Source organism: Branchiostoma belcheri, unplaced genomic scaffold (assembly GCF_001625305.1).
Source record: "Branchiostoma belcheri isolate BF01 breed outbred unplaced genomic scaffold, Haploidv18h27 scaffold20, whole genome shotgun sequence".
In the NCBI taxonomy this organism is placed as follows: domain Eukaryota; kingdom Metazoa; phylum Chordata; class Leptocardii; order Amphioxiformes; family Branchiostomatidae; genus Branchiostoma; species Branchiostoma belcheri.
In genome coordinates, this window is record NW_017803491.1 from 1,325,438 (window position 1) to 1,339,202 (window position 13,765).

General features: G+C 41.6%; 1 protein-coding gene across 1 annotated transcript in view; it reads right to left on the bottom strand.

Moving 5' to 3' along the window:
• LOC109469313 (RING finger protein 17-like) overlaps positions 1-13,765 on the bottom strand; it is a 33,058-nt gene that overhangs the window by 4,458 nt on the left and 14,835 nt on the right. Inside the window, exons 16-37 of the mRNA XM_019767819.1 lie at positions 13,061-13,192; positions 11,238-11,399; positions 10,389-10,563; positions 10,147-10,231; positions 9,693-9,767; positions 9,261-9,414; positions 8,626-8,741; positions 8,274-8,379; positions 8,043-8,102; positions 7,807-7,922; positions 7,586-7,648; positions 7,027-7,196; positions 6,433-6,628; positions 5,656-5,819; positions 5,511-5,531; positions 4,975-5,125; positions 4,191-4,400; positions 3,607-3,758; positions 3,024-3,283; positions 2,325-2,497; positions 1,769-1,897; positions 1,485-1,571 (exon numbers count right to left, since the gene is read on the bottom strand). Coding sequence (XP_019623378.1) covers positions 1,485-1,571; positions 1,769-1,897; positions 2,325-2,497; positions 3,024-3,283; positions 3,607-3,758; positions 4,191-4,400; positions 4,975-5,125; positions 5,511-5,531; positions 5,656-5,819; positions 6,433-6,628; positions 7,027-7,196; positions 7,586-7,648; positions 7,807-7,922; positions 8,043-8,102; positions 8,274-8,379; positions 8,626-8,741; positions 9,261-9,414; positions 9,693-9,767; positions 10,147-10,231; positions 10,389-10,563; positions 11,238-11,399; positions 13,061-13,192 — 2,957 coding nt within the window. The remainder of the gene's footprint in view (positions 1-1,484; positions 1,572-1,768; positions 1,898-2,324; positions 2,498-3,023; positions 3,284-3,606; positions 3,759-4,190; positions 4,401-4,974; positions 5,126-5,510; positions 5,532-5,655; positions 5,820-6,432; positions 6,629-7,026; positions 7,197-7,585; positions 7,649-7,806; positions 7,923-8,042; positions 8,103-8,273; positions 8,380-8,625; positions 8,742-9,260; positions 9,415-9,692; positions 9,768-10,146; positions 10,232-10,388; positions 10,564-11,237; positions 11,400-13,060; positions 13,193-13,765) is intronic.

The following is a 13,765-nucleotide window of genomic DNA, read 5'->3' on the forward strand; positions in this document are numbered from 1 at the left end:
TTGCCAAAGAAAGGAAATCTTCAACACTGCCAAAATTACCGAACAATTAGTCTTATCAGCCATGCCAGTAAAGTGATGCTAAGGATAATCTTGAATAGACTGAAACCTCAGGCGGAAGAGATCATTGCGGAAGAACAAGCAGGCTTCCGCAGGGGGAGGAGCACCACGGAACAGATTTTCAACCTAAGGGTCCTGGAAGAGAAATACTGCCAGCACCAACAAAGTCTATATCACATATTTATTGATTATAAGAAAGCATTCGACCGGGTCTGGCATGACGCATTGTGGGCGACCATGAAAAAGTACAACATGGGAGGGAAACTGACCAATTGCATCAAACAACTGTACAATAAGTCCAGTAGTGCAGTTCTCGTACAGGGCACAATAGGAGAGTGGTTCAGGACAACTGTTGGTGTACGGCAAGGATGCCTACTCTCGCCTACACTCTTTAACATCTACCTAGAACAAATCATGACAGACGCGCTGGAGAACCACCATGGCACAGTTAGTATAGGTGGTAGGGTCGTAACCAACCTGCGCTTTGCAGACGATATAGATGGGCTGGCAGGAGGGGAACAGGAACTGGCCAACTTAGTGGAATCACTGGACACTACCTCTAGGAGGTATGGAATGGAGATCAGTGCAGAGAAAATCAAACTGATGTCAAACAATGACAAGCCAATCACGACCAAGGTAGCAGTGAACCAGGAAGAACTCCAAACAGTGGACCAGTTTAAGTACCTCGGATCCATTATTAGTAAGGAGGGATCAAAGACAGAAGTTATATCAAGAGCGGCTCAGACAGCAGCAGCTATGGCAAGGCTGCGACCCATCTGGAGAGACAGGAACATCAGTCTAAAGTCCAAGGTTAGACTGCTACGGGCTCTGGTAATTTCCATATTCCTCTACGCATGTGAGGCTTGGACTCTGACAGCCGAACTGCAAAGGAGGATACTGGCAGTGGAGATGAGGTGTTACAGAATACTCCTAAATGTAACGTACAAGGACCACGTTACCAACACAGAAGTCAGGAACATCATTAAACAAGCTACCGGAAGAAAACACCTTGAAGATCTCCTTAGCATTATTAAGAGAAGAAAGTTAAAATGGTACGGTCATGTGACGAGAAGTAAAGGCCTATCCAAAGTCATCCTACAAGGAACAGTACCAGGGAAGAGAAAGAGAGGGAGACAGAGGAAGAAATGGGACGACAACGTCAAGGAGTGGACCGGCTTGCCCCTTGCCAGCGCCCAAGCGCTGGCTCATGACAGGGAGGGATGGAGGAAGGCAGTGTGCTCAGCCACTAGGTGCCCCCACGACCACCCCCGGTCAAGGGACCGGTAAGAAGACGGTAAGAAGTTTGTCTAAGCACATTAGAATTGAAAAAAAATCACACGAATGAGTGAGTCCTTACTACTGGAACTCAGTGCAACAATGTTTTCACTGAATCGATGATGGTATAGTATATTATACGTGAAGCCCACCTTAAGAATAGCCAGGCATGTCTGTCCCATCACATTCTCCAGGAGAAACAGGACAGCTTCTGTCGGCCACGCCCCATCAGGGGAGATCTGGAAACAGAGTGATAGCCAATAAGAAATGAAAACAAAGGAATGGAAGCGTGGGGTAACATGTTCGGTTCAGACCCAAGAGGCCCTGGGTTCGAATCCAACCCAATGCCACCACTATAAGAAGCTATATAACCTATTGCATGTTACAGTGTCTTAATTTTCATTTAATACATTATACAAGGGGAAATCTTCCTTACCGGCCAGACACCGAACAGTTCCATCTCCAGACACTGTTGTGGGATAGCCATCAGATTTGTCAGTCTTCTCAAACTGTGAGCTGGTAGAACCTCTGTGTTACCAAAGTCCACATACTGTACCTCAACACCCTAGAACAAAAAAACAAAATATGTATTTTCACAAAGTTTCTATTGCAAAATCTGCTCGATGATCCTTGATATTTAATCAAATTACTTTTACATAGTTTACAAAATGTTGAAAAAAAAATGTTATTCTCTATTTCATTTATTTTTATTGCTGCATTTTTGAGGTTCATCATAAAGACAACCTGATATCAGAAGCTAGCATAAGAAATGTTACATCTTCAAATGGACCATTGACATTCTCTAGCCATTGTTTATATACTAGTACTCCAAAAAGCACTCCAAGATTATACTTTTAATTTCTACATTTTACACTATAGTAATATCCTAATAACCGTGTAACATTGCAACAGTAGTTACAGTAACTATCATTACAAGTATTTTAAGTTTTCATATTCCCTAAACAAACTTTATATCAGACTGCTCCCCCTACCTGTTCGGTGACTTTCTGCACCCTGGCCCTGTACCAGTGCTGGTCTTGTGTGAACTGTGCCTGACAGGGCTCTCCCACCTTCCACTTGTAACAGCTGTTCCCATTGGTCAGTTCTGGACCCATCTCGTTCTGTTTCTGAAGCGTTAACATCATGTCCTCCAGAGTGCTGTTGTCTGATGGGAACAAAAAAAATGGAAATGATGACACCTAATATTCCGCAACAGGTATGCACATTACTGGGATATAAATTGGCTTGAGGCATCCAATTAAAAAAGGAAGTTATTGTGTAGTTATCACATGATAATCTTACTGTCTCTTAGTGTCACTGACGAAAGGTAGTGGATGCTACCTGAAATGTCTGTTTCCAAAATCATATCCAGTTGCTTGAGTGACTGTTTTTGGCGTAATTATCACATGACTTTCCAACAGTTTTCGTCAAATGCATAGGACAGGTGGCATCAGTTTTCATTTCAATAATTCTTCAATAAAATAAAGAAACTACAATGTAGAACTAAGCTAACTAAGCTGAACTCTGACTGTATAATAGTATTTTTCTTTGAATGTATGTTTCAGGGGCTAGGAAAAACACTTTTTTGATATTGAAGATGCTGCAATGAACTTTAAACAACAGTTTGAACACATTTTGAATCAAAAGAAAATCCTGCATGTGCATCACACAACTCTATCATGTTTTCCCACCTTCCTTAATCTCCTGCCCATAGATGACAGCTTTAGAGTTGATGAAAGTGATGGCTATAGGGAACTGTTCCTTGGCTGGGAGGAGTGGTTTCCTGAACCTCCACTTCTCACAGACCTCCTCCTCCTCTTCCCCGGGTATCTTGTCTGCTTCTCCTGATGCCACTGGCTCCTCGGAGATGTTCTTGACATTGTAGTTGTGGTCTACAGTAGCTGTGTTTTCTGCAGGCTGGGGTGCGGCCCCTGATTCAGACTTCAGTGATCTAGTTAGGTGGAGGTAGCACATAGATTTTGATACTTTTCAAGCAAGAAAAAAGGCCATATACTAGAAGTAGATGCCTGTTTACTAGGTAGCAGGGCTTTTGTCAGATTGAGCGGTACTAGGAGTCTATATTGCTCCAAGAAATTTTGAGGAGATACAGCAATTTTGCGAGGCAAATTTCAACAGGATTCATGTCCAGATTGGAGGCTGTGGTTACCAACACCATTACATTTCAATGTGTTTTTGTTGCAATATAAAAGGAATGCAACTGCCCCATTGAAATGAGCCTAGAAAAGAATAGAAGACACCGTTTTTGAGACCTACATATTTGTCCTTTTCTTCTTGAGTGCGACTCCCTCGTGGATGAGACTCTGACTGACACTGATGAGACTGGCCTTGGCAGCAGTCAGGGCTGTCTCCTGCACTCTGTGTTCATACAGCAGGTCCACAGGCAGGGACCCTTCTTCTACTGGACCCTGGGGAAGTTCAGACTTTCATTGATCTAGGGTTGTAGGTCCCTTATAACTAAAAGCTTAAAAGTATCAGAATCTTAAAAGCTTAGTTTTTAAATAGCCTTGAGCTTTTCTTTCCAATGTATTTGCGTGTTTTATTTGTGTTTCGGTACTAAATTTACACATGCTAGGGATGTTTGGACACTGACAAGTGACAGGAAGTTAGGTCAAAGGTCCCAGAAAAGGTTATCCCATTTCCTGGCTTCAATTTCCTGCGACATGCATGTCTCTTACCTTATGGGGGAAAAGGGAAATACGAAGACAGAAAACATACACTTCAATATCTACCCTCCTTTTCCTAATATTTAAGATTATATACAAGAATATTAATACCTTATGAAGTCCAGTATTTAAAACATACATTGGGAAATTGAAAAAACAAAACTGCCGTCTAACCTTGGTGACCAGGGTGCAGGGGATGCCGGTAACCAGGCTGGTGAGGAACTCACACGCTGTAGCTGTCCAGGTGTCCTTGCCACCTGCAGGCACAAGGTTGGCCAGGTGACAGCAGATAGCGAAGGCTGGCAGGTACTGGAACTTCTCCGGTAGGGGACGGAGGTTGTCCACCGACACGACTTCTCGACTACCGTAGTCAAGGTGGAAGATCTAAAGAAAAGCCACATAATCAACAATGATGTTTTTCTAAGGCTTTTGCCATAGTTTTCCTTTCAGTGAATTATCTACCACCATTGCTATACTACTACTACTATTGCTATACCCTATACTAGCTACAACTATCTTACATTTTGGCAAACACAACTGGTCCTGGTTATTAACACTGTTAATACATACCAATGGATGCTGAATACATAAAAGTTAACACAAGCTTCATCCTTGGTGCTGAACAATGTCCACACACAGATTAACAGTCCTGTCCTTGGTGCTGAACACCATCCACACACAGACTAACAGGCCTGTCCTTGGTGCTGAACACCATCCACACACAAATAAACAGTCCTGTCCTTGGTGCTAAACACCATCCACACACAAATAAACAGTGCTGTCCTTGGTGCTAAACACCATCCACACACAAATAAACAGTCCTGTCCTTGGTGCTAAACACCATCCACACACAGATAAACAGTCCTGTCCTTGGTACTAAACACCATCCACACACAAATAAACAGTGCTGTCCTTGGTGCTGAACACCATCCACACAAATAAACCTCAAACCACATACCTCAAAGCTGTTGTTGCCCTTACTGCTGCTGACCCTGCCCCTGTACCACCTGTTGTCCACTGAGTACTTGACACAGCAGATATCCTGTTCCTTCCAGGAGATGAGGCTGGGTTCACTGTCCCTGTAGTGTTCCTCCATCTCTGACATCAGACTAGAGAGACATAGGCAGTGGTCAATATTTCCTTTAGGATACAGTGAGAAACCTCACTACATCATGCTTCTAGCCTTTGGGTAGGAGGCCAAATCAGCCAGACAGCAAGAGACTGGGTGACACAGGCTATTACAGTAAGGTAGCAAATGGACAAGTGTACAGTCGGAATCAGACCAACACAGACTGCATAATTGTGGCAAGACAGTGGACCAAAAAATAAATCTTTTTATTAAAATCCATGCTTATACAAGTCTTCCCTACCATACTGTCTAAAGATGCTGCATTTGAATCTACAGCTAGAATTGACATGCAATTCCACTGTTTTCCATCCAATATCTACTCTCCTTTTCCTAACATCTAAGATTGTATACAAGAATGTTAATACCTTATGAAGTCCAGTATTTTTCTGTAAGAAAACATACATTGAACTTTACGTCAAGTTACCGAGATGTTATGAGTAAAAATAAAAATCGAAGAGTAACCTGAGACGAAGAAAATGTATTTAGTGCTTGGTGTAAACATCTGCCCACCTGTCTAATCCGTCCTCCCCAGCCGATGCCAGCTGTACAAACACCTGTGCAGGTGACTCCACGTGACAGACAGTGACAGGCAGGCAGTTCTCTCCCTCTTGGATAGGGGGCGCTAGGCACGGATCAATGTCCAGGTCATTACCATTGGGGCAGGTCTCAGGTGCCTGACAGAACAGTTTAAGATATTCTGTTATTAGTGTTAGTTGGTCAGTGTTGTTGTCAGCCTAAATTTTTTCCATTATCTCAAATTTGTTTGATGAAACATCATGTTGAGCTCCAACGGTGTTACGATTCTAGGGGTTTCTGAGGGCATGCTTCTCTGGGAAATTGTGAAATCTTTACCCTCTTCGATGGTAATCTATAAGCATGGTTTAATGACGTCTCTTTCCATATCTTTACCTGCCAATTTTGTCCAGATTGGGCAAAATGGAGACTGGCTAGAACACTGGTTGGTCAATCTCTAATTGTACAACACTAAAGGCAGATTTCATTCTAAGTGATGCTGCAGTGTGTTTATTTTGACTTTATCCCTATTACTAATATTAAGCCATTTATAGACACTATTTATCAGCCAAATCCCTCAGTAATATTCATGGAAACATCAGATAGATCTATAGGCTGTGCATTTTTCACCTCTTCAATATTAGTATCTGTATCTTCTAGATGTGAATTTGGATGAGCCAGCCATTCACATTATACCTACAGCTGTTACACTTCTTGTGACACCTCCTACATGTACAAATACTATGAAACATGTTGTAGAACCATCCTGCCTACCTTTGGTATGTCTTCTCTGGGAGGCTGTGGCTCCAGTGGCAGGGTAGGTTCCAGTTCTACAGATGAGGAGTGTGTGAGTGGGACTTCCTGGATGTCTGTTCCAGCCGGCTCCTCTGGTACCTGTATGTCTACACTCTCCTCACCCACTGTCTCCTCACGTACTGCAACTGGTACTGGTACTGGTACTGGTTGTGACCTGGACAAAATTACACAACTGTCAACGGAATGAGCCTTCATTTTGATTGTTCAATGTTAAACTTAGAACGTTAAACTTTCTTCCAACACAAAGAGTACACAAGGATCAAATTTTCAACAACCACTGTTGTCTTGCAAATGTATACTGGCAAGAGTTACAGTTACAAACCTGTGAGCTAATTCATACGAGACTTGACAGATACCGGTATGTGACATCAGCAAAATTTAATGATCAAATGTGCCAGGGAGTTTACCATTGTACTATGATTACTACAAACACAGATGAACTTCCATGATAGCTTTCATTTTTTCTAAGTTGCAATTTTGTTGAAGAAGAAGAAGAAATTCTTAATAGTTTCACAGTTATATTTTGCAAAATGACTGAAAGGTATACCCTACCCCTGTGCAGTGAAGGTTCCATGTCCCTCCTGTGCCAGAAGACTGTTGATACATGTCTGTTTGTCCAGTGAGTCATACAGCAGCACCTTGAGTTTGGAGTCGGCTGTCTTCCCCTGCACATTCACCACCAGGCTCTTAAACAGGGCCATCTGGTTGAACTGGAGACGTGCCTGGGAACATGAAAACAGCTCACCCATCAAGTCTGTAAGTTTACTCACTGTAATATTCAGCCAAATCTTCCAGTCTTCATCAAATATCTGACTCAAGTGCTTTATACATATGATCTTTCCACACATGTGATGTCAGCACTGGGTCAAAGTTTCTTTCTCCTTTCTTTCTTAATTCAGATTGCAATGGCAATACACGTATCAGCCGAATACACTAGGCAGCAATTCGGCTGATGCTGTACTCCACACAAATTATAAAACTTACAAAAATTACACAAAACAATTAGATGGAAGCAAACATTATTATATTGAAGTACATAAATAGCTGTACAATTAAAAGTTCAGTTCGGTACAGTTCTGAGAAAATTGTGTAATAAAGGTTACTCCCTGACCTCGTCCGACCATCCTTTGGAAACGTCTCGAGGCTCCACATCTGCCAGGACACAAGGGACAGCCTGGAGAGAACAGGTAAAGATGTAACAATGTGTAATCATACTGGTCAGTACTCTAGGTCATTTTGTATCCAAAACAAAGTAAACTTGTACTTCAATGAAGGAGTGGCATTTGGCATAAGTTTTATGGTATACAATGTATATCATACGACCATCAGTACCTGTACAGGGAGTTTGAGAAACTTGTCTGGTATCTTCTTCAGCTGTGAACAGGTGACACGGGCAGAGTTCCCGAAGTCCACATATGTGATGTCCACCTGCTTGTTACCTGGAAGATCTGAGCAACACAGAAAATATCACAGTAGAATACAAACTTTTACTTACTTACATGTGTAGCATACATCTTTCACATCTCATATAGTGAAAATTAGACTGAGAGAAATTGTTTTTGACTTACCCACAACTTGTGCCCTGTACCATAGGTCATCCTCCTCATACTTAGCAACCAGCACCATGCCTAGAGAAATCACAATACGTAACTCAAAAAAATTTACAATTTACTTTTAAATCAGACCTGAAATCTTGTTTTAAAAAATCATCATCATAACACTGAAACAACAATACAGCCCAAGAATACAGATGTACACACTATTTCTCCAGGTATCTTCTCTGTACAGTGTGTACATACCTTCATGTGGACAGAGAATGCTCCAATCTTCACCCTGGTCTTGATTGTACAACTCCTGCATTTGAGTCATCATGTCTCTCATGTACTGTGCTTCTGCTACACTGATCTGAGTATGGAACAGTAGAGAGTATTACTTCAACTTTAGGGACAGACAACAAAACAACAGCAAGACAGTTCCAAAGTTGATGTGTGCACTTGTTATGTTCATTTACTCAGTCACTCACTCATTCATTCCCTAACTTTAGGGACAGGCCAGAAACAACAGCAAACTTAAAGTAGGCTTAAACACTGGTTATGTGTACATTTACTCTCACTCACTATGCATGAATGTACAAGTTTAATTCTGACTTACGACTTGTACATAGAAGAGGTCCGGTCCCATGACATGGCTGCCTAACACAGGGATGTCCTGACCCTGCAGCAGTGGTTCAGCTGGCAGGAACTTCCTTCTGGGCTGCAGGACAGAGGCTGGAATAGGTCCAGAACAGTCAAACATACAGCACAGAACAGCTTAACATACATTTTATAGAACACCCCTATTTTCTTTGTCTTGTGCTTTTTCTTTGCAATAATCATTCATCAAGAGGGCTCACGTTACTCCAATTTGCAACATGAAATTGAAGATTTCACATCTTAATGAAAAATTGTTGCTACCTTTGAGCAAATCCCTGTTACTTCCTAATAAGTTGCTTAGGGGTGATTCTATTCAAATAACTATGGACACGCAAACAAACACACTTTGTCGTTGGGGGTTTAGGTAGCCAACATCAACTTGCTGATGATTCTGCTGGTGATTTGAAGTGAATCACCAACTCTGGACAGTAGAATTTAGACAAGGGCACAACATTGTGGCATGTCACGGGATCAAACCCAGGACCTCTTGGTTCTGAGTACAACGCTCTCTCTGACCATTAAACAACGCATTGCCACACAAAAAACAAAACAAGGACTCTGAGAAAAGTCAGACTGTATGAAAGGACATCGTACCAGTAAAGGATGGTACGGAGTGTGGTGACCTGAGGTAGGCCACCTCCAGGAACACCAGGGCATCACGGAGGGACACTGGCATGTCTGTGTCTATGTCTTCATTAGGTGGCTTGTGTAGATCTACCTGCAGTAGACTTCCGGAATGATTCAGGATCTGAAATAACAACACATACATAATATAATAACTGTAAATCGCTTTATATTCGTATATATATATATATATATATATATATATATGTATATGTATATGTATATGTATATGTATATGTATATGTATATATATATAGTATATAGTATATATATATATATATATATATATATATATATATATATATATATATATATATATATATATATATATATATATATATATATATATATACTCAGAACCTTTAATTCTTTAACATACAACCCTAACCAAGTTTAACCTACCTTCATTAGAACTGGCTTGTCTCCAACCATCTTAGCAAAAGCTTGTATAGCTTCCTGGGACCACTTTCCTGTTTCCTGTAGTAAGATACAGGGTTATTGTGGCATAACCATTGTTGGATGTACATGTACAATGTACAGTGTGTACTAAGCCAAGATGTAATGGTTAAGGGTGATGGTTGATGCTCAGAATATTGGTGAAAGTTGGGTTTTTCTCTCAACTTACACATAAAAGCAATATACAATACACATTATCCTTTAGACCCTTCTAGGTACATGTATCCTAAGAGATATATTACGTACATCAATGTTTAGAGTTTGGTGTTCAAGGGTTAGGTGTAACAAGTTGTTTGGTGTATAGCCGCCGCGCTGCGTGCCTGCAAAGCTTGTGTGTTATGCTGAAGAGCGGTTATACCAGCTATACAGATACAGATGATACAAATCTAAGCTAAAATACCTTATCAATTGGGACTATGTCGACCAGAGAACAGCACATGGACATTTCAGGGATAGTCTGGAATCTCTGGGGCATCTTCCGCAGCCTGGAACAAAAGGTATGAAGAGTTAATGCTGCTACCAAGCTAAAATATAGTCTCAGATCTCTTACAGATCTAAAGACTCAAGACTAGTATGTATATGCAAAAAGTAGAATCTACAAGTTGCATTGGATGCCTTTAAAATTATAATTGGGTACTTTACCTTCTGATGGGTACCAGTTCAGAGTTTCCGTAGTCTACATAAGCCACCTCCACCATGGGTTCCTTCTTGTCTGTCCCGCTGTCTGAGGAGTCGTCCGAAGTCCCTCCTGACATGGCCCTGATCCTGCCTCGGTACCACTTGTGGTCAAAACTGTACTGTGCAAGGCACAGGTCACCTGGTGTGGAACAGCATGGAAAAATTTCTGTCATAAACATTAAAATTGACCACAGAAACTTAACAATCATAATCATGTTTTTCAAAGTACTACCTTTCCCAAGGGCACAAGATCTGCAACATAATTGGCAGGATTTGAACCCGGGACCTCTTAGTTCTGAGCCAAACACTTTGCTGTTATGCCACACAATCCCATTCTTTGGCACCTTAAAAGTAATAATACGTTTGGGACTACATATGTAACAAGTAATATATATAATATCTATATTTTTTATGGAAAATAAATAACTAAAACTAAAAAGGTAACATTTGCAAAGCAAATGCATAATGTTTACCTTCCATATATATGGTCTGCTCTGTTAATTCTTACTCAAACACAGATATATATGGTCAGACAGGAGTCTAAATCCTTCTGCTATAAAACTGCAACATGATGTAACCCAACACTAGTTACCATAGTGAGAGACGGTCTGGGTCAGGTCATTGACCAGGTCAGAGGTCAGTGTTTGGAATGGAAGAAGAAACAGTGCAAAAACAATATGTTTCTCTTTGGTAAACATAAAAAGATGACAAACAGACATCAAAACATTGGGTGTGAAAATCTACTGGTTGTTGAGGAGGACCTTCTTCTACAATGCCATAGTAAGAGAAAACATGAAGTCCAGACATCCCTACCTACTGCTATGTTGTCCCTGCTGACATGTTCTGGGTCCTGACTGTTACAGAACCTGTTAATGGCCTTCATCATGGCATCCACACGGTCGTTATCTGACAGTCTCTGCACCAGGAAGTGACAGGGGTGTTTGATGTGGGTCACAAACACCAGCTCCCAACGACCTGACGGATGGACAACACGTGGGGTCATCAGAAAAAACAGAGGGCTGGTAGCAGAGCCTTAATATGACTATATTTACAATCATACTGCAACCGACTATGATATGAAACAAATTGAGGCTACCGACTTTCTACAAGAGTTTATGTTATTGATGATCATTCAGTGAAATCATTATTTTCAATTATCCTGGGAAGAATGAACAAGTTTTAAATGCTGTGATCAACCAAAATCAAGTTTCCAAACTTTCTGTGTTAGGTTTCTGTTATGCTGTAGGGCTGTTATACGGCTATATACAGATACAGATGCTATAGGGCTTATTCACCACAGATTGTCACGTGACTCTCCCCCTGGCGTCCGCCATTTTGGGGCTATCGCTATGCAATGCTATGCAAACTCTTGGCGATAGTTGTGTATTTTGGGCCACAATCTACGTTTTGGACACTCTTCTTGTTAGTAACATTGTCCTTGGGGTTGTTCTGGCTCCGTGTCCACTTTTCATGTTGTCAAGATTGGCTTTTCAGTCTTTCTTTGCTGATCAGAAATCGGTGTGTTTAATCCTGGCGCGGCGTACGGGGCTGTACATGTACATGTAGATTGAAACGTGGGTAGCCATGAACACAGTAAAATGTTGGACTCGGAGCTACCTGTCCCTTTACTCTGTGGTAAATGTCCATGTAGAACAGGGCACTGGCAACTTGTAACACTCACCTTGTCCAGCCACAGTCGCGGCAGTGCGGACTGAGGATGGCGGCCGGCGGCCGATGGCCCCGCATTTGTTTGTTATTATCCAGACACAGTCCGGGGCTGTTCCAAAATAGCGACCTTTTGCGTATCCCGACTACAACGTACTTGTCACCACGCAACTGCATGTCCCACAACACTCTCTACACATCCTGATACAACGCTTCCAGACTCTTAGAGGGTTTGAACCGATGTTGTGTGTAAAAACTTCGGCCCAGTACCAAATACGAAGCTAAGGCCACACCAATTTAATTTGTTGGTTCTCGGATTTTTTCAGAAAAAATATGAAGCGACAGGGCGAAAAAATAGGTCTAGGCATCCTATTATAGGCTTAAATGCTATGGAATGAGCCATGAAGTCAACACAAAAGGCTGGGTTAAAATTTAAACATTGAATTTTGAACTTTTAATCAAACCACTGCAATGATAGATGGGAAAACTGTAACAACTAGGAAGAAAAGAACTTTCCTAAACTGTTGGGGGCAAAACATGAGCATTTTTCAGTTGATTCAGGACCAGAATCAAATTTTTTTTTTTTTTGCAAATCAGAAAAAAACGAAGAGGCGAATCCGAGAACCAACAAATCAAATTGGTGTGGCCTAAGTCGCGTCAATGGACTCCGCTGGCGGTAGACGCCGTCTCGATCAGACTGATCAAAACTCAACAAAAACGGGTCAATCCCAACAGATTTTATTTTGTTCCAGTAACGAGAGGTATGAGTGGTGGTAAACTCTTCGTGTAATAGGACAAAGGACAGTTTACCTAACGTTTGTCGGCCATTTCAACGCTTGGAAACTCGCTGTAGGCGCTGTAGCCCCAAAATGGCGTCGCACGGGACATGAGGGGTCGTGACGTCATGATGACGTGTGGTGAATAAGCTCTATACTAAAAGATAAGGATTCAAGTGAACAATTCTATTATACTTGGTTTCCAGCTGGTCCTGACTCTCTGTTTTCTCTTCTGCCGAGGACTGCTGTCCTTACTGGAGGTGTCCTCCCCTCCATGACTGGAGTCCTGAGACCCAAACCTGTCCACAGAACTGTCAGACTCCGCCCCTAAAACAATATAAATCTTTCTTCAAAATCTTCAGTTCTACGTTAGGCAGCAGGAATGTAACAGTAGGGTTTAAGTGCCACCAATTGGCCTGTCTAATGGGTCCGGACCTTTCAGCTTAGCAGTTGGTGTAAGGGTTTAAGAGCTGGCGGCCTGGGTTTGATTCCCAGGAGTCATGCAGGATTTTTTAAGTTTCTACTTGCCCCAAGTGTTTCAGGGAAAATGTTATGTAACATGTCTAAAAGCAATATTATATAGACTGATCATTGCTGCCTTTACTTTTACTGTGTACTTTAAGTTTCTAGGCATCGAATACTATGGCAGGTCTCTGTCTAGCTCTAGACTTTTCTCTACCCTATGTACTCTGCAACAGAGACTAGAATATAGTGGGTCAGGGGCTTCTCCCCAGGAATTTTTTTCAGAATCTAAAAATCTTGTCATGCATGTTATTTTTGTCCATCAAGGCTAGGGGTAGTTGAAATCTTTCTACGTTCATTGGTACTGGTAGCATAGTTCTGTCTGGAGATGCATGAGCACAAGAATAAAATACTTGTGATCTAGCCATTGGTCTGACT